Genomic DNA, 20,710 nt, shown 5'->3' on the forward strand with positions numbered 1-20,710 from the left:
CATGAAGGGTAGGGCCTCACTAAATTCTGAGTCTCCTGGCTTCCACTTTAGACTCTGATCTCTACAAGATTCCTTAATGGGGGGCACTGGGTGCACTTACCATTAGAAAAGAGCGCCCCCTGTGGGAAGGAGAGCTCGTGGCTGTGCTCTGCTTGACAGGAGTACATGGCTTTGGCTTGGCTGAAAGAGTAAAAGGCGAGTTGTAAAAACCACAACTCAAAATAAATACATGTCTAGTTCAAATTATCTTAAAAATTATATTAGTTTCTAGTTGTAATCGGATAATAATATACACAAAAGGCACATGTAAGTGTGCAAAGTGCATTTTCCACAAACTGAACACAGGTATGTGATCAGAAAATATGGAAAGCAAACCAAAAGCTCATCTAATGTTTGCAGGCAATGCCTCCATGTGTAACCACAGCCTAAGTTTGTTTTAAAGAATGCCATTATTTAATTGTTGGTAAATAGGCTGTTTTTGCAGCTATACCCTAAAGCTTTTTTTCCCTCCACTTTAATTTCAGATTAGCAGAGGTGAGATCCCCAAATTAAAATGTCTACAAAGTATAGTAAATGAGTTAAATAAGCATAAGTTGATAGTAAATGGCCAACAATAGTGGCCTCCTTGTCAGGGCGATGATGGGGACAGATAGAGGCTTTGCAAAGCAGGGGGAATACCCATCTCTTAGGTAGGGAAGCCAACACTCAGCTCCCAACAGCTGGACCATATGGGAATTCAGGTTCCATACAGCCACATACTCTGGTTTCCCAAGAGAAGCCAGAATTTCAGAGTTTTCTGTGAGTTCTATTTAAAAGCACTTGAGCCAACACTAAAAGGCCATCATCATCTGAGGCCGCTAATCAAACTCTGCAACATCCATTTACTTTGGTAAGACGGGAACTCCTCCCGGCTCCACTTACTTCTCAGCATCTCCACCACCACGTCCATGCCAAAATCATGTGTGGTGTGACTCACTGACTGGCTTCCCACCACCCTAAATCTTCTAGGCTTCCCGTTCTGTCGCCTTGCGATCTATTCTCTACAGGGGAGCCAGAGGACAGTTTGGAAAAGGTTCTGAAGATCATGCTATTTCCCAGAGAACAACCCTCTAATGCAGCGGTTCTCAACCTGTGGGTCACAACCCCTGTGGTGGTCGAACGACCCTTTCACAGGGGTCGCCTAAGACCATCCTGCATATCAGATATTTACATTATGATTCATAACAGTAGCAACATTACAGTTCTGAAGTAGCAACGAAAATAATTTTATGGTTGGGTCACAACATGAGGAACTGTATTTACAGGGCCAGAAGGTTGAGAACCACTGCTCTAATGGGTGACCAACTCTAGCTCCATTCCATGCACAATCAGGTGTCTGTCAGTTCTCTTGCCTCTGTTCACCTGCTGGGCTCCCATCCCCCTAGCCCAGTGATGGCGAACCTTTTGAGCTCTGCGTGTCAGCATTTTGAAAAACCCTAACTTAACTCTGGTGCCGTGTCACATATAGAAATTGTTTGATATTTGCAACCATAGTAAAACAAAGACTTATATTTTTGATATGTATTTTATATATTTAAATGCCATTTAACAAAGAAAAATCAACCAAAAAAAATGAGTTCGCGTGTCAGAGGTGATGTCGTAGGTTCACCATCACTGCCCTAGCCCTTTCACCTTCTCAAACATGCCAAACTCATCCCCGCTCAGGCCAGCTGAGCCCTGGCTCTTTGATGTTTTCCTCTTGATCCTCAGGGGCTATGCACTTCTGTTCCTCTTAAATTCCCTGAGCTTTGCTGAAGGTCATGTCTTCCCTGCGCACACTCTAAAACAGCTGCCCCGGCAATTACCAGACCCTCAGAAGACTGCACAGCAGCAATATCTGTTAGTCCGTTATCTTCTCTTCTAATCGGAATGTAACCTCCATGAGCTATGCCTGAAGCCTGGTAGTAAAACTCATTAAATATTTCTTGAAGAAATGAGTAGGAAAAAAAAGAAGAGGGTGAGGGGGGGCGAGGAATGCTTTGGGCTCTTTTTCTACGTGAGGAGTCCTTTTCAACAGTCAAGGCGCCCTTGTCTCTCTTTTTTGGCTCCAGCACTTTATCAGTAGATAAGCATCAGCAGGACTTGTCACGCAGATGTCTTAAAGCACCAGTGTTACATGATTTCTTTTCCCCGTTGGAGCCTGACCTTGAGTCTAACGTCTACACTTCCAGGGGAGCGTAGGTCATTGAGACCAGGGTTCCCAAATGGATATCTGAAGACTGGAAAGCTTATGGAGGAAAACTCCGGCCCTGCCCCCAGCATCGGCTTCATAGGAGGTGAGGCTCAGGCTGTACTTTAGAAAGTTGGCTAGGGGAGCCCGCAGCAGCCAGGCGGGGCAATGACCACCAGCCCACATCCCAGTGAAACGTGGCTTCATTAAGGGAGAACTGAGGAATGCAGGCACCCAGAGAAGACAGGGCACTGCCCTAAAGAAGAGCTGTGTGTGCGTGTGTGCACGCATGCGTGTCGGCATGCACATGGGTGTGCTGGTTGACATGGGTGGGAGGTGGGGGTAGAGGATGCTGCCAAGTCCTTAAGACTTCTAAGAATCAGAAGAAGGTAATCTCAAGTAGGAAAAAATATTAGTTTTTTTCCTATTAACCTTCTAGTCAAATATAATCATTTGATCCGATATATGGTATAATTAAGGGTTGTAGAGCCATGTCTTTAAAAATATGTAAATATTTTATAAGAATTCAAATTTCCTAACAGTAGCAATTTCCTCCAATGGACACAAAGTCTTATTGCTTTGAGTCCTTAATATAAATTAAAAGATGCATAAGGAAACAACGTCCAGAGTTATAGAAATGATTAAGGTATGACAATACTTACAATATTATAATTTTTGAAAGAGCACTTGAAAAGGCAACTAAACTATTTTTATTAATGCTTCAGCCATTTGATAAGATTACGTGGCGGGAGGAGGCAAGCAGAATAATTATATCACGAAATAAATGGATATTGTTAAATGTGTCAAAAATACACAGTACAAAAAATACTTGTCATGACTTCTCAATTATCTGTGCGTGTGTCTAGACAGGTGTAATTTTCTCTGCCGAGCTCCGTAACTGCAGGTGTTAACTCAGCAGAGAGCTCTCATGATTTAATGCAGATTTCTGTGGCAGTGAAGTTTCCTCTCCAAGGGCTAATGCTGCCTCTGTTACTGCCTCAGTGCACTGAAGAGGATGCGAAATAACACTGTCAGCCACCAAGTCTCTCTTCAGAAGCGTCTAACATCCTTTGCAAAGGATTCTGAAATCCCTGCTTCTTCGTGCATGGCAGAGTAAGATAATAACATCTACTGTCCTGAAAGCCATTTCTTCCCTCTTCCTGTGGAAGGTGACCTGACCACAAGTCCCAGTCCAATGCCAAATGCTGCCTAATGCTGATGGCCAGATTTACAAACGTTTGATAGGGTCAATGCTTACTTAACTATAAGCAAAATAAAAAAGTCACCAAAAAGAAACTGATACGGTGTTTTCTGAAGAGTCACTTAACAATGACACACACACACACACACACACACACGCACGCACACTCACGCACACACACAGACACGCACACACACACGCACACACGCACACACACACATGCACTCCCTCACACTTTCTGGTTGCTGAGAATTTCACTGCTGAAAGAAGTGGACATGCACACAGATAATATTTTTTTTAAATCCCAAGAAGTAAGATATGTCTGAGGGGTGAAAACCAGTGTCCTCTTCCAATGGTCTCCTTGACTTTTTGCAGCTTCTACCATGTTGATGATACCTGTTCCTTCTGATCATTCCTTCACATTGCTCTTTGCTAGACCTTTAAACGAAACCATTCCCCAAAGACCAATCAATGCTCAGGCATTTTTCCTGTACACTCAGCAAGCCCCACCTTCATCTACACAGAGAAACTGAGAAGTCTCTCAAATGGCAAACTCCACACCGTCTACCAGCTTCTCAATGTAACTCAGGCTCCTCAAACATTGTGGCCAGAACTTTCCTCTCTTCCATGTAATCACAGGCTGAGACCAGAAACTAAACTGCCATTGTTTCTGACACTCAGTCTCAAAGACCTGGAATCTTCATTCCCAGTATCAAAGCAGTTGCCAAATCCTGATCCTATCCATAAAGTTCTCCTTATTGCTTTTCATGCTTTTGTTACTGCTCTGTGTAAGACCTTTAAATCTGACCAATTCCATCCTACATGGTTGACTGTACTCTCCTCTTCACAACTCCTAGAAAATCCACTTGGAATGATCTGTTGGGTGTATCACTGATTAGATCACCCCTTTACTCAATGACTCCCAACGCGCCTGTGGGGGCTCCCAGAGATGTTACTTTTCTGTTGCTCAGGATCATGCATTAGAACAGCGGTTCTCAACCTGTGGGTCGCGACCCCTTTGGGGGTCGAATGACCCTTTCACAGGGGTTGCCTAAGACCATCGGAAAGCACATATATAATGACATACTGTTTTTGTGATTAATCACTATGCTTTAATTATGTTCAATTTGTAACAATGAAATTGGGGGTCACCACAACATGAGAAACTGTATTAAAGGGTGGTGGCATTAGGAAGGTTGAGAACCACTGCACTAGAATCTCCTTATGGGTCTCTTCCACAAACATAACTAGTCTTCCTACTACTTACTACTGGTTCTAGCATTCTTCAAGGTCCAATTCTAGGGTTACCCTGAGTTCCCTAGAAGGACCAGGAAATAAGCACTGTAGGAGCTTAGTAAGGGAAATGCTTTCAACTTTCTGTTGTTCAGCTATATTGAATGGTACCAAAAAGTACCAGGTAACTGTTAAAGAGTTAATGTTTAAGTATTATCAATATGTTAATTAGAAGCTTGAGTAGCGGCAGTAGTTTCAATAAAGATTATCATAACAATAAGTTGTTATTGTAAAGATCATCTGTGGAGAACTTGCCAAATAGATTGCTTTGTATTTGAAATTTACAACAACTAGGCAAAAACAGAATTGTGACTTTCATTTTATAGAGACAATAGATTTCTTCTGTAACTCCAAGGTTATACACATAGGGAGTGGTGGGACCAAGAATTGAATGTGAAGTCCACTGTGTTCCTGGGTCCCTGTCTCTTGGTGAAAAGTTACATGGTCCACAGTGCTGTTGACAAAGACCGTGATTGCTGACCGTCATCAGAAGTTGATTTATAGCAGTATTTAGAATGTAAAAGCATATTAAAAATGCACAGACTGATTGTTGAACATTTGAGGATATCTTTATGATACGACAGCATTATGATTTACTTCCATAGCTTGCTGTTTTAAAGCTCTGTGGGATCATCTCTGATTACAGGACTTGAGTTATCTGTTTAGAGCTTCCTAATAAAAGGGCTCCATCTAGTGGAGCAATTCAGCCATGTAGCTGCACAGACAAGTAGCAAGGTTAAATCCCTCCCACTAAGGCCTAAAAATGATGACAGTTTCAGAGATAAATGACATTGGCTCTGACAGGCACGTGCCTAGTCTTCACCATGCCTTGATAAAGAAGGAAGAAGTTAAAGATGCTAAGCAGAGGTAAGATCCATGCGAACAGTCTGCAATCTGCCATATGAATGCAATGCACCGACCAACATCCTTGAAAGATACCAACTCTGGGGACTTTAAAGCACTAATATGTGAGGGCCTTTCTAGGCTTTGGAAACAATAGCAACAACAACAATAAAACGGCTTCTAGAAAAAGTTCTATCATTTCAAAGTCAGGTATATATTTTTGAAAAATTTCCACAAACTGTTACCAAAGGAGTCTTTGGTGTGCAAAGGGTTAAAGCAACTTGTGTCTTCTGGAAGACCTGTTTTTTTAGAACTCTTCCTTTATGAAGATTTTAGCAGATGAAGCATCACCCTCACAGTCTAAGACACTAAGTGCTGTTCTCAGACATGACCTCTTCCCCACGAAGAGACAGTGAATGTGAACTTGACCATCTGCAGAATTGGGGGCAGAGCTGTCAAAGAAGACCCACCATGTCCACACAAGGCAACAACCTCACCACTATTTTATTTATTATTTTTTACTTTGTTTTGAAGACTTACCGCCCAGAAGAAACTGGCTTAACTGAACCAACATTTTCAAACAGTTGGGCTTTCGCTGCCACACTGAAAAATAATTTGACAATGCAAGTTTCATTAAATCAATTAGAAAATCATTCAGCTCAAAATGAAATTCAGAGTTATCACTTAATCAAAACAAAAGTGATTACTTAAGAACTGTCCCTAAAATTTGACCTGAGTTTTCATTGTTTTAAGGTTTAACGTGGGAGAAAGTTTCAGCTCTGATCTCCAGCTCATGGAGTATCAAATTGTAATAAACCTAAAGCTAACCTTTCTGGGGATCTTGCTGTCCTCATTTTTTCTACCTCATAAAAGTGGCAGCAGTAAAAAGGAGCATTTTCTCCCTACTTTGCTCCAGGCAACAATAGTATAGACTGATGTAAAGCCACAGAGAAAAATCAAATCTACATGACAAAAGAATTGTTCATTCTGATGGATAAGACAAAACTACTTCGTGTATCCTTTAATATGTGAACACAGCTCCCATAATATAGGAAGAGATAACTCTGAAAATATGGCCAATAAATAAATTTGTGGAATCAAATCTTGTTTCAAATCTTGGGGGAGGAGGGGCATGGTCTGTAAAGAGGTGATAAAATTAGGTAGAGGGTGAAAAAAATGAAAACTAAGCCACCTTCAGTAATTAGAAATGTTTCTAGCTATACCAGAGGAGATATCAAATTCCTTGGTATTCTAGATTTTTAAAATCTATTTTATTTCTTTGAAAAATTCTCTCAGAACCTGACAGAATGTACGCTCTCTCATCAATCTCATCTTTTACTATCAGTAAATAACAAAACAGAAGCTCTTCTCTTTCCCTCACAAAGGATGGAGTTTATATTTTCCCATCTCCCTTGACATATTGGCTTAAAATTTAATTTCCTTAGTGGCTACAGGGGTAGGCAAACTTTTTGACTCGAGGGCCATAATGGGTTCTTAAACTGGACCGGAGGGCCGGAACAAAAGCATGGATGGAGTGTTTGTGTGAACTAATATAAATTCAAAGTAAACATCATTACATAAAAGGGTACGGTCTTTTTTGTTTTGTTTTGTTTTTTTTAGTTTTATTCATTTCAAGCAGGCTGGATCTGGCCCGCGGGCCGTAGTTTGCCCACGGCTGGGCTAGAACCACACACACTAGGGAGCAGATAGATTTACCAATATACGTGTCTATATCATGGCAGTTAAATGTCTGACCCAGAGAGATAATATGTGTTAAACACACTCTGAAACCAAAAGGTTTGTGTCGGAGAAAGGGAGGAACAAATGAATTTAAGACACTTTGTATGGAAACAATCTCAGTAAAATGTCTTACTGGACTTTTGAGGGAAAATTTAAATGTCAGAAATCCCACAATATTGAACATGGGCATAGTATAGTATGTAGAGCACAGATTCAAGCCAGGAACCCTGGGTTAGGATCCCAGCTCTACACTTACTAGCTGAGGGTATGTGGATTGGTTCCTTAAATTCTCTTTTTAAAATTATAGCAGTATTTTTAATTGAAGTAACTCGATATGCAATATTGTGAAATCCTTAAATTTTCTGAGTATCAATTCCCATCATCTCTAAAATGAGGTTTATACAACCCACTGGATACAGTGGACGATAACATGTGTCAGGGGGCCTAGTGAGAGCCAATACAGCACTTGGAAAGGCTCAGCAAAAGCCTCTCTGGATTTTGTTTGTTTATGCAGGTTCCGATTTTCTCCTCTTTGACCCCCTTTCTGCTCACATCTATGTGCCCTACCCTACCTTCTCAGTCTACACTCCTGGGTCGTTTCTTTTGATTAAAAGGACTGACTTCTTTTGCCTATCAAAGTTCCTTATTGTCTAAGAGCTTGTTTAAATCAGTGAGTTCTCAGACAGGAGACATATGACCAGGAGAAGAGAAAGCCAACCTTCACAGCCAGAAAGCAGTTTATTTCTAACAGAAAGGTTGGGCGGGGGGAGGAGGACTGTCATCTGGGCCTGGCACCACAGTCTCCTCAGCTGACAAGTTGATGTTCAGCTTTTATAGGAAGGTTTCTAGCTTTGGAGCCCATAGCTACTCTATTATACATCTACTAGAGGCCTGGTGCACGATATTCATGCACTGGGGTGGGGGGGTGGGGAGGGCTGGGTCCCTTAGCCAGGCCTGTGCCCTCTCGCAGTCTGGGACCCCTCACTCCTTACCGCCCACTTGCTCGCTGCTCCTTACCGCTTGGCTCACTGCTCCTTCCTTAGTGCTGCCACGGAGGCAGCAGGAGAGACTCCTGCCACCTCTGCTGCCATGAGCCCAGCTTCTGGCTGAGCAGAACTCCCCTTGCGGGAGTGCACAGACCACCAGGGGGCAGCTCCTGCGTTGAGTGTCTGACCCCTGGTGGTCAATGCGCATCATAGCAACTGGTTGTTCTGGTCGTTCTGCCATAATGGTCGCTTAGGCTTTTATGATATAGATTTTCATGTCCTTAAATTAAGCCATAGTCCTGCCTCTAAGGAAAGTACTTGATGTGCCTGCTCATGAGTAGTTTATATATATCCTAAGGCTACTGTAGCTTCCACATCACATTTAGAAGAGAGCAGGGTCCTACAGAAGTTGGCTATATCCACTCTCCAGATGAGACATTCAGTGGTGGAAGCGCCAAGGGCTCCGCTGGACACCTCAGCCCCATGCACCCCCTGGCAGACCCAGCAAACTCACTCTCACTTACATGGAGCCCGGTCGCTGGTAGCCGTTGCTCGAGGCAGTGTCTAGCCTTAACCTCCTGCACATTTTTGGAGGCAGGTCTGGGTTTGGTGGGGCTTTAGGCATCTCTTTGGAACCTATGGAAGTTAAGCTTTGAGTGGAACCGCTATAGCTCTTGTTTCCTAGAAAAGAAAACCCAAAAGAAAAACAGGCAAGGTGTTATTAGACAAAATAATAGCAATAACACAGCCCATGCGCGTAACAAAAGGAAGCATTCTTCTTTGAGCCCAAATGAGACGGTACAGAATGTTCCTCAGCACGGCTGCCCATCACCCAGGGAGATCAGAATCGACAGCAATTACAAAGACATCACCTCACGGAGATAGAGAGAGCCAGGGGAAAAGTCTCAGCGCAGAGGAGTCTGAAAAATCCCAGCTCAGGAACAAACTAGATAAGCATCATTCGTTTCTGCCCCATTAACTTCTCCCTTGATTAATCACGCGGAACAACCCGGCAAGTGGCACGGAGATAACGACATCTTGCGTAAGCTCCACTCTGGCTCACCTTCAGCTGCAGCGAGGGACCTGAGGAAGGTAGCTGAGGCTCTTTTCTGTCCTGAAGTCCCATGAGACCCTTTCTTGGCCAGGTCTATGCGTGGAGAAACGTCCCCTGGGCTGGTGACGGAGGCCACGCTCTGGCAATCTGATTCTGCATCCGTTTTGGTTGCATCTTCTCTAGAACTGGATTCAGGACTAGTTGTCCAGAGACCAAGACTTTTCTGTCCATTGGACGGTGACGGGGATGCAATCCAGGGAATCCCTCCGGACTTCTCCCTGGGCTGGCAGGAGGCGGACTTTGTCGTGCTGTTTTGTTCAGAGGAGTGAGAGGAGAGGGACTCAATGCTCCCCATGGGTGTGCTGGCTGGGCTGCTGCTGTAGGAGTCGCCTGAGCAGGAGCGGGAGAGAGGAAAGGACAGAGGCTCTCTGTTGAGAACAGCACCGCCAAAACCCTTCCATTCTCCAACCCACACAGGGCTTGTGGCCACCGGATCCCACCAAAGTGATGGGCCTTCACCTGGCATGGAGAACTGTCCTCACTACTGGAGACAGCCTTTAAGAGATGCTTTTGAACTTGGTGAATGCATTTTTCAATACTATTCAAGGGGGATTTTATATGTGCCCTGCCCCTGTGAAATGATGTTACTCCTTACACCATGAGTGGGCAGACCTGAATTCAGACAAAATTCTGAAACAGGACTCACAAGTAAGAAAAATGATTCCATGATGATATTACAAAACAATCAATGAAAGGGATATTAAAGACATATTTCTGCCTTTTTTTTTTTTTTTTTACTTTTCTGATCTTAGGTGGTTCTGAACTACAATGCATCCGAGTCCTCCTCTATTCAAAGGCACCGTCAAATGTCAGCTGCAAATTACAAGCTGCTCTCAATTTACAAGAGAGGACTTTTTGCATTTCCTGTTAAGAATATAGCAATGCAAGAAACTGGCTGTTTAATTGGGTGTATTTTTTAATGTTCCTAAAAGTAAGGTATACGAAAAAAAAAATCAGAGAAACTGTAATGAAGTGTTCAAATATGTCTAAATTAAAAAGTAGTGCTTTCTATTAAATATTGATTGTGGAAAAATTGGGGGGTGTAGAGGTAATAAATAAAATGAAAATGGCCAGTTTAACACATCTTATGGGCTCAAGCTGCCTCCACCTCATCTTGGGGCCTGGCTCAGAACAGTAAGTTAGTGATAATGTGTGGTTTAGTTTCTCTTATTTCTTTTCTTTCTCTCTTTGAGATACTTTGATACCCAAGAGATGATGCTTTAAGAACATAATGTGAGAGGAAGAAAGAAAATGCTTCGGCCAGTCTTTCTCTGGCTTTCTTCTCTACACTCTGACAATAGAACAAAAGCTTCCACAAAGTAGCACCTCATGTACTTAATCACAGTTGCAGGAAAAAAGGTGGTGGTGGTGGGGGGAGCATTGAGCAAACTAATTATTTCCTTTGTAACGGTAATAAATTTGCTTGTCCAAAGTACCTTGCAACTCTACTGATAGAGAACATACAAATGTTGGAGGTGGGGAGGTTTTGGGGTGATAGCATCAGTGAGAACCACTTCTATTTCTACCTAATTAGCGGCAGAAAGGCTGGATTAAAGAATGGAGAAAGCCTCTCCCCAAGGCCGGCCCACTTACTGTCAGGTTCTGCCAAGCACGGAGTGTACCTCCCTCTGGGCTTCCGGGAGCCTGTGGAGAGGCAGATTGCACGTGTCCTTCGGGATCCAGACCGCGACTGAGGCTGAGGAAGAGGGATGCTTGGGTCTGGGGCGGTGTGAAAAATCTACCCGGAAGAACAATGGGCCACAGTTAACAAAAGGGTGAAATTGCCAATTTCATCATAAAAGAAGCTTTGAGACTTATATGCTACTGAATCTTAGAATTCTATGCTACTTCATCAGTTGTATGCAAGAGATGCTTGATACCATAAAATAAATAAAGTGAATCCCAGAATAATTATAAACTTTCTTTCCCATTTACACTGAGTAACGTTTCTTCTCTGGGTTTTCCTTTTTTATGCTTCCCCAACAGTGACGTTCAGATTTCCCAATAATTTTAAGAAACCTTTCAAATAGGAACAAATGTCAGTGTTGAGACACATGGATTCTTTCGTGTGATAACTGTCTTTCCCCCTTCATGCTAAACATAGCCTTTGGGTTGTACCATTTCCCCAGCAGAATGGACCCACTTCTTAGGAGAAGGGGCCGACATGCTGCTGGTTCTGATGGTCAAGAAATGTGCCAGGTCTGAGCACAGCTACAGGAGGCAGCAGGTGCTCCTTGGTTGTGAGGAAGCCTCCAGCCTTAGGTAGGTACTAGGGAGGGACCCGGGGCAGGAGAGAGGCACAGTCATTCTCTCACAAGGACTAGATCTGACACAAAGGTATCAAAAAATATTTAGAACTTAAATGGTTGAATTTGTTAATAACGCAATCAATTTGGCTTCCCCAATTTCCAATTTCCAATTTCCATAGTTATTCGAAGATCCCATTCTTATAAAGTCACCCTCCCGGGGGACTGGATAGAGAAGACTTCAAGACTCTGTTCCAGATTTTTTTCTTTGGTTTTATTTAGAATATCACCTCTGCTGTATAATTAAGAGTCTAATCCCAGAGAGATTAAAAGGTTAAAATAGATTTAACTACAAAGTTATTCTAAAGTATTATCTGAATATGTGCAAAAACCTGATTATATAAGTGCTGTGGAAGAAAATCTTTAAAGGTAAATGATGGAGAAGGAAAGGAGACCATCTGGCCAGAAGGTTTTGAGGAGGATTTAAAAACTGAACAAGATAAAGGAATATCAGAGTCCTCACGAAGAACTAATTTATACAAAATTTACAAGACTGACATTATAAGAATCTGACTTCACAATGTGAAGCTCACAGATGATGCAAATGAAAAATCGAGATGATACGAATGCAACATACAAAATTTGATACTTCCATTTGAAAATTCAGCCTACCTTTTCATAGTGCTCTATCAGAATTTCAACCACAATATTCTGAAACTTAATATTCATCATAGCAGCCACAGTTTCTTCCTGTGCTCTCATGAGAGTTGGGCCAAATATGACACCGAGGTTTGAGACAGTCATGAGATTTTGTTGGCTATGTAGTGATACTCTGCAAACAAGAGCAACAAAAATATCTTAAGTTAAACGTTTAGTAATTATAAAATGTTCTCAACTACCAAATTCGTGACATAAATAAAATGTAAAACATTCCATTACAGGCTAATTTTTCCAAATAATCAGGTTCAGTCACTTGCAATTGGCATTAATGAGTATAGCCAAAAATGACATAAAAAGTTAACATAGCCAAAGTAAAACATAATTACAAAAGATAATATATTGAAGAGGAAAAATTTTGATTTCGTGAGTACAATCACCCTAAAGAGATAGATTATTGACCCTTTGGTATTTTCTACAGTGCTATACTTCTTTTAGAACAGATGGTTTAGAGTAGGCTGGTTGTAATTTTATTTGGATTCACCAAACATACTAGTATTATTGAAAATCTACTGCCATTGCATTTAATCTTCCCAGGAAGTCAGGTTTTCCTATTGTATAGGTAAAAAAAAAAAAAAAAAAAGCTCCTAAAGTAAAAATGATGTATTTGAGGTCACAGCAAATTAGGAATAGAGATATTTGAATTTAGGTCTCCTGAATACAAGTCAAAGGCTTCCTTGAGCTCCCCACATAAGACAACTGGCCAGTGCGTTTCTATCCTTCCTTCTTTTCTTCCAACCATCTTTCTAAGGCAGCGGTTCTCAACCTGTGGGTTGCGACCATCGGAAAATAGTATATCAAATATTTACATTACGATTCATAACAGTAGCAAAATTACAGTTATGAAGTAGCAACGAAAATAATTTTATGGTTGGGGGTCACCACAACATGAGGAACTGAATTAAAGGGTCGCAGCATTAGGAAGGTTGAGAACCACTGTAAGGCTTCCCTGAGTGTTTCTGTAGTGCTGGCCACTGTGCTGGCAAACAGTAAGAAGAGGAAACGGGAAGAGGAAATAGGAAGAGTAAATCAGTGCTGGAAATGAAACAAAAAGCCTGTAATTATTGACCTCACCAAAGTAATCTTGGTAGCTATCAAAGATGACTCTGACTAATTAACTAATTTGGAAACTGGATATGTTCTTAAGAGGAAAAGAAACCTCATTCATTTGACCACTCTCTCTCCTAGGTTAACCACTACCTTTCCTCTGTTACTTCCAGCCAGGTTTTTAGATTGGAAAGTTCCAGGAAGGAACGTAACACACAAGATTATATTTAAATCTGCATATGCATCACTAACTACATCCTAAAACCAAAAGTAAACTGTTATGGGGAATCCAGGATGTTGGGTTACCCACGCAATTCCTAGTATAGGACAGGACATGTCCCACTGAATGAAATGTCCCCTGTGCCCAAGAGAGAACTATCTAAGAAGACTCTTGGTTAGACCCAGAAGAGTCTCATTTCAAGTTTCCTTCTTGTATAACCCAATATTACATATTGATTATGTAATATATATTAAACAATGTACTAAGAAAGTAGTCTGCAAAGACAGTGAGTCTATCTGGAATCAAAGCATGGATCCATCCAACTTGGAAGTGGGGTGTAGTCAGCCTAGTTATTTAATATCTTTAGGCTTCAGTTTCCTCATCTAGTAAGTATAGCAACCCTTATAAATGAAATAATCAATTAAATTAAGTGAAATAAGATCTCAAAATAATATCCTTCCTGTAATTAAATTGGCTTTAGGAACTACTGCTAAAATATAAAAGTTCTTGGTAGTGTAAGTAAACTGGACAATGATTAATATTAAGCTCACTGGAAATACATTTAGAAATCCTAAAAATGTGCTCTATTTTGAAAAGGAGAGTTGATGACTATGTCAGAAGAGACAGAATATTCTGAAGACCAATTTACTCTTCACTGAATTTTCCGTCTGCTGGGCTCCTGAGTTAACACAGACCCTTCTCACCCACATTTCATCCATTTCTGCACCTTACTCCCTCAACTCCTATAGGTAACAGACATCCAATTGCACTTCTGAATATTTAAAGTTAGAATCAAAGAAGAACCACAGATGGCCTTGTTTTAAGAAGGAAAAAAAAGGATCCTCAGAAAAGAAGTAATCCTATATAATAAAAGCATAATATGCAAATTGTCCCCTTGACTGGGAGTTCGACCAGGGGGCGGGGCTGGCTGGCCAGCTGAGGGAAGGGAGGCCTCGGCCAGTGGCAGGCAGCCAGGGGGAAGGGAGGTCCCAGCCGGCAGCCAGCAGCTACTAGGGATCCTACCCATGCACGAACTTCGTGCACTGAGCATCCAGTGATTTATATAACATCTCTGAGCTAATTAATGGAGATTTGGAATTAGTCATTAAGTTGTTCCTTTAGGCCAGTGACTAATCCAGGTCACAGGTCTTAATTTTTTCTTAAGCCACATAAGGTTGCTAGGGACCAAGAGTGTTGTTAGTTGTTTATAGTTTACCCATGTCATAAGGTTGCCAGGGACCAAGAGTGTTATCAGTTGTTTACAATTTACTTAAGTCATTAGAACACACATTTTACTATACAAAAAAACACTAAATAGAAAAGATGCATGCACTCCCATGTTCACTGTACACTATTTACAGTAGCCAAGGCATGAAGACAACCGAAGTGTCCACTGATGGATGAGCAAATAAAGAAATTATGGTATGTATCAACAATGGAATTTTACCCAGGCATAAAAAAGAATGAAATTTTGCCATTTATGAAAATATGGAGGGATCCCAAGAGCATTATGCTGAAAATGAAATAAGTCAGACAGAGAAAGACAAACACCATATGATCTCCCTCATATGTGGAATGTTAAAGAACAACAACAACAAAAAACACACAAAAAGCTCACAGATATAGAGAACAGATTGGTGGTTGTAAGAGGATGTGGGGTCAGGTGTGGGGAAAATGTGTGAACTATTGTCTTCTAATTAAATAAAATATTTTTTAAAAATAGACACTTTATAAAAGTAGTTTCAAAAAGTCAATAAACAAAAAAACAGAGAAAGAAAAATAAAGAAAAGAGCCAGGAATGGTGGTGAAGGATGAACAAGGGAATTTTAAGCACTTTTCTAAGGCCAGATACCTTGTCCTGCTATTCCTTGTTATCAAAATAACACACATTCAAATTAAGGGTGAAGCTTGTGTTCATCTAATACTCTGGGTAATTAAGCAACGACATTCATGTCAATTTAAAAAACACACACAAAAAAACTTTACTAGAAAAATAGCTTGAATACAACAAGAGAATGACCAATAAATACAGTGTGGTTAAATTTCATAAAGAGGTTATACACAATTCAAAAACATAATTTAAGACTAATTCAGACCAAGGATGAGTCCTTGTTCATTAGCAATAAAGGTATTGCCATAGGCAACAGTTAACAATGAACTTGAAATTATGCCATTCCAAGTGGATTCCTACGGGGGAATTTAATATTATCTCAAAGCCTGCACATTGAGAGTTATTAATATGTTATGTAACACTATTTCAAATGTGCATGGCTAAAATTAGCATAAATTGGGTTATTACTTCTAGCAAACAAGGAAGGGATTAATTATTTGATTATGAATCATGGTATTCATTAAGATGGAAAATGTCTTTTTAACAGTCTTTGCAACAGTGTGGATGGACCTGCAGAACATTATGCTAAGTGAAATAAGCCAGTCAGAGAAAGACAAGTAGCATATTATTTCACTCATATGGAATCTAATGAACAAAATGAACTAACAAGCAAAATAGAGACAGACTCGTAGGTACAGAGTAGTCAGACAGCTCTGGTGGTGGTGGCCGGGTGTTAGGTGTATATGTGAAGGGATTGAGCAAAAAAGAAAGAGAAAGAATTCATGGACACAGATAACAGTGTGGTGACTGTGGGGGGAGGGGGGAGGGCAGGGGGAGGTGAAAGAGGGTATACGGGGGATAAATGTTGATAGAAACAAAACAAATTAAATAAATTAGAAAAAGTGAAAGAAATGGTAAGGGGATTCGGAAATATGTTTAAAATGTGAATTTTAACAAAAACTTTTGTTTTGTTTCCAGCAGCATAGCAAATAAACTTCTGGATTAAGAGAGAGAGAGAGAGAGAGATAGAGAGAGAGGAGAGAGACTCAACTTCTAGATAGATATGTGATGGTTAATTTTATGGCCAAATTTGTGACACCATGGTGCCCACATGTTTGATCAAATATAATTCCAGCTGTTTCTGCGAAGGCATTTTTCTTCTTATACAAGATTAACATTTAAATCAGTAGACTCTGAGTAAAGCAGATTACCCTCCATAACTTGGGTGGGCTTCATCCAATCAATTGAAGGTCTTAAGAGAAAAAGAGTAGGTCCCCTGAGAAAGAGGCATTCGGTCTCTGGGCTGCCTTGGACTCCAGCTGCAAAATCAACCCTTCCTGGGTCTCCAGCCTGAAGGCCTGCCCTGCAGGCATCAGGCTTACCAGCCTCCCAATCATGTAAGCCAATTCCTTGCAATCAATCCATCTCTTTCATATACATACACATACACACATGCATATAGGTATCTATAATAATAAAAGCGTAATATGCTAATTAGACTGGACGTCCTTCCGGATGACCTTCTGGATGAAGCCAGGGCTGAGAGGGAAGCCTGGGTCCTGGGTGCCAGAGGGAAGCTGTTCCAGCAGCCGGGGGAAGGCAGGCCTACTCTTGCACTAATTTCGTGCATCGGGCCTCTAGTATGTATATATGTGTATACATAATCACAAACATCCTATTCATTCTGTTTCTCTGGAGAAACCTGACTACTGTGAAATCTATCAAGATTTTTAAATACATCAATGACTAACAGCAGAGTCAGAAAAATTTTCAGAGACCAAAAGATACTATGAGTCCAAAGAAAGGAGCTAATATTAGAGTGGAAGTTTGACCTGGTAGAACCTGTTGATCCTGGTAATATGGAGAACTAGTTTTCAAACTTAGGGATTACAATGTATCTAAAAGAATTGGGGGAAAACTATATACTTCCACATATATTTTTAAGTTGACCTGTAAGTTTTTTATCATTAGCTTAACCATTGCAAAGGATATAATTATTTTTATATTGTACACATACCCAGGTGCATACACATGTACATATAGATATATCTCAAAATTAGTCATTCATTTTTTTATAAATTAAATCTTTGCTGTTCAGATTACTATAGTTGTTCCTCTTTTTCCCCCCCGATAGCTCCCCTCCACCCGGTTCCCACCCAACCCTCTGCCCTTACCCGCCCCCCCACTGTCCTCATCCATAGGTGTACGATTTTTGTCCAGTCTCTTCCCACACCTTCCACACCCTTTTCCCCCCAACCCCGAGAATAGTCAGTCCATTCCCTTTCTATGCCCCTGATTCTATTATATTCACCAGTTTAATCTGTTCATCAGATTATTCACTTGATTTTTAGATTCACTTGTTGATAGATGTGTATTTGTTGTTCATAATTTGTATCTTTACCTTCTCATTTTTTAAAGCACATTCTACAGACTCTCATGACAATAGTGATGTCCCAGCACCATCACACACTTAAGATGACACGAACAAGCTTAACAGCTGAACAAGTTAAAGTGAAAAATAGAAGTCAGAGAATTACTTGACCAGGTGCTTTATTAAGATGTCCAGCATCTCTCGGTTTTTCTCTGGTAATTTGTGTACCAGTGCATGTACAGCCTCCACCCGGTAGTTTTGGTCATCAGATTCTGTAACATACAAAAGGTTGCAAATCTCAAGTTTTAATTGCATTAAAAAATGTGTACATAAACATTAATAATCGTCACAACGACACTCACCCCTTCATGCCTTAAAAGCGCTGTTTCAAATGGTTATTATCACATATCACTCCCTAAGGCTGAGAGAGGCTCAGTAACTTGTCCATGGCCATGAAGTTAGTAAGAAAAGAAGTTAGCAAACCCAGGTCTATCTAACACCGGCTGGTGCTCTTAGCCACAAACTATATACATACAGACAACCGGAGCTCATTGCCTGCTTTGGTTTTGCTACACAAGGACACTGATGTGAGTGACCACAGCCAGGGTTACAGACTGCCTAATGGGTCAGGCACTGTGACTAATGTTTTATCATACTGAAACCTCGAGTGACTCCATCTGACTAGAGGAAGCACGCATTTCTTTCCAAATTTTACAAATTCAAAAACAACCAGGAGTTCTTTTTCTGAGGGGTCAGAATCACGGTGCAAATAGAGGCCTAGTCAATTTTAAGCCCATGCTGCCAACAGTAAATCTGAAGAGTGAGAAATCAGCTACAGCAAGTCTCATCTGCCAAGCCAAAGCCAAGATGCAGACTTATCTGCTAGAGAACTTTCTAGTCCTTCAGAATAAGGGATCTATTTAACATTCTTTTACTGCAATAAACAAATCCTGGGGTGACTGCCCACCCTACCAAGCTCTTTCTCTGCCTAACCGATAGGGCTGATATTATGGGACCACCATTTCTTCCAGGCACACCTATCTGGAGTGAGGAAAGGCTGGCCAAACAGAGCTCTCTCTCTCCCAGGAGTTGAAATGAAGTCACCCAAACTGATCTGTCTGCTGGATATGTGGAAAGGCAGACCATGTAAAACCAGGGCTGCCAGGACCTAATGTGCTCCAACCCAAGAAAGTTGGACTGAAAGAACAGAAATGAGAGACTTTCCAAATAGAGCGGGGGGAGACACATCAGTCCCCAGCTCTGCGGTTCCTGGTTGCAGACCCCTGGGAGGCCTGACCCCTCCTCGGCCAAGGAGTTCTGGGAGATACTGCTTCCTCTCTAAATAGCCTCCCCTTCTTACTGAGTGAATTTCTGTGGCTTGAAACCAAAGAATATCTAATTTTATTAACTTAACATCTATAAGTAGGATTACCCTTGATCCAGGCAAAAGATGAATTCTTATAGATAAGAACATATATTAATGATCATGGTAGTGAATAATATAATCATTATTTGCCAGAGAATAAGTGTAGAAAAAAGTCTCACAACCAGATGTTTGTATCGTATCAAAATCAGCAGCTCATTGAGTCATTTCAGCTAAGTGGCTCAACTGCCATCCTATCTAATAATAGAGAAACATGGTAATTAACCATAACTTTGCTACCCTTCCCATTGGCTAATCAGCGAGATATGCAAATTAACTGCCAACAAAGATGGCGGCCGGCAGCCAGGCAGCTGAAGCAAACAGGAGGCTTGCTTGCTCCATGACGGAGGAAGCCAACGTTCCCCATCTGCTTCGCCCTGCTCCAAGCTACTCTCTAAGCAACAAAGTTGCAATTATAGAAGCTAAACAAGCTCCAGATACCTGCTTTCAGCCAGCTTCGGCCTCAGAGCTTAGAGCGGCAGTGATGGCAACAATCTTTCAATTATAGAAGCTAAAAAAACCCAGGTACCTGCTTTCAGCCAGCTGCAGCCTCAGAGCTGGAGCCGGGCCTCAGAGCTAGAGCCTGCTCTCAGCTCCAGTGACAGCTATAGCAGGTAAATAAATCCCAGAATAAAAAAAAAAAGAAAAAAAGGAGAGGTTGGGAGCTTCAGTCACCGCCAGCCTGAAAACGGCCCTCAGCCCCTCACCCAGGCTGGCCAGGGACCCCAGTGGGGACCACCACCCTGAAGGGGGTGTGACCAGCTGCAAACAGCCATCAGCCCGTCATCCAGGCTGGCCAGGCACCCAAGCGGGACCCCCACCCTGATCCGGGACACCCTTCAGGGCAAACCAGCCAGCTCCCACCCGTGCACCAGGCCCTGCTATCCTATATAGCAGGGGTCCTCAAACTTTTTAAACAGGGGTCCAGTTCACTGTCCCTCAGATATTCCACACATGCGCACTGCAGGCCCTGGATGAATCGGCTGCGGCAGCAAAAACACCCGGTGGGCCAGATAAATGTTTTCGGTGGGCCGCATGTGGCCCGCGGGCTGCAGTTTGAGGACCCCAGCTATATAGTAAAAGGGTAATATGCAAACTGACCCTAACAGCAGAAAGACTGGGAATGACTGGTCACTATGACACACACTGACCACCAGGGGGCAGACGCTCAATGCAGGAGCTGCCCTCTGGTGGTCAGTGAGTTCTCATATGGAGGAGCTCAGCTCAGCCACAAGCCAGGCTGATGGCTGCCAGTACAGCAGTGGTAGGGGGAGCCTCTCCTGCCTCCTCAGCAGCGCTAAGGATGTCCGACTGCAGCTTAGGTCTGCTCCCCGCTGGCAAGTGGACATCCCCTGAGGGCTGCTCGGCTGCCAGAGGGATGTCTGATTGCTATCCTGGCCCAATCCCCCGGGGAGCAGGCCTAAGCCAGCAAGTGATCACCCCTGAGGGGTCCCAGACTGCCAGAGGGC

The 20,710-nt window shown here is 42.0% G+C and overlaps 1 protein-coding gene across 9 annotated transcripts in view; it reads right to left on the bottom strand.

Annotated features, from left to right (window-relative positions):
- ARHGAP42 (Rho GTPase activating protein 42) overlaps positions 1 to 20,710 on the bottom strand; it is a 252,176-nt gene that overhangs the window by 2,150 nt on the left and 229,316 nt on the right. For 5 of the 9 annotated variants that reach the window (XM_036324613.1, XM_036324610.1, XM_036324609.1 and 2 more), the window contains 7 exons: positions 17,985 to 18,090; positions 12,305 to 12,464; positions 10,980 to 11,124; positions 9,336 to 9,716; positions 8,797 to 8,953; positions 6,087 to 6,149; positions 101 to 180 (listed from right to left, as the gene is read on the bottom strand). In XM_036324613.1, coding sequence (XP_036180506.1) covers positions 101 to 180; positions 6,087 to 6,149; positions 8,797 to 8,953; positions 9,336 to 9,716; positions 10,980 to 11,124; positions 12,305 to 12,464; positions 17,985 to 18,090 — 1,092 coding nt within the window. Of the gene's footprint in view, positions 1 to 100; positions 181 to 6,086; positions 6,150 to 8,786; positions 8,954 to 9,335; positions 9,717 to 10,979; positions 11,125 to 12,304; positions 12,465 to 17,984; positions 18,091 to 20,710 lie in introns of those variants that run through there. The other 4 variants (XM_036324608.1, XM_036324611.1, XM_036324614.1 and 1 more) reach the window with 4 other exon arrangements.

This window comes from Myotis myotis, unplaced genomic scaffold (assembly GCF_014108235.1).
Source record: "Myotis myotis isolate mMyoMyo1 unplaced genomic scaffold, mMyoMyo1.p scaffold_m19_p_10, whole genome shotgun sequence".
Classification (NCBI taxonomy): domain Eukaryota; kingdom Metazoa; phylum Chordata; class Mammalia; order Chiroptera; family Vespertilionidae; genus Myotis; species Myotis myotis.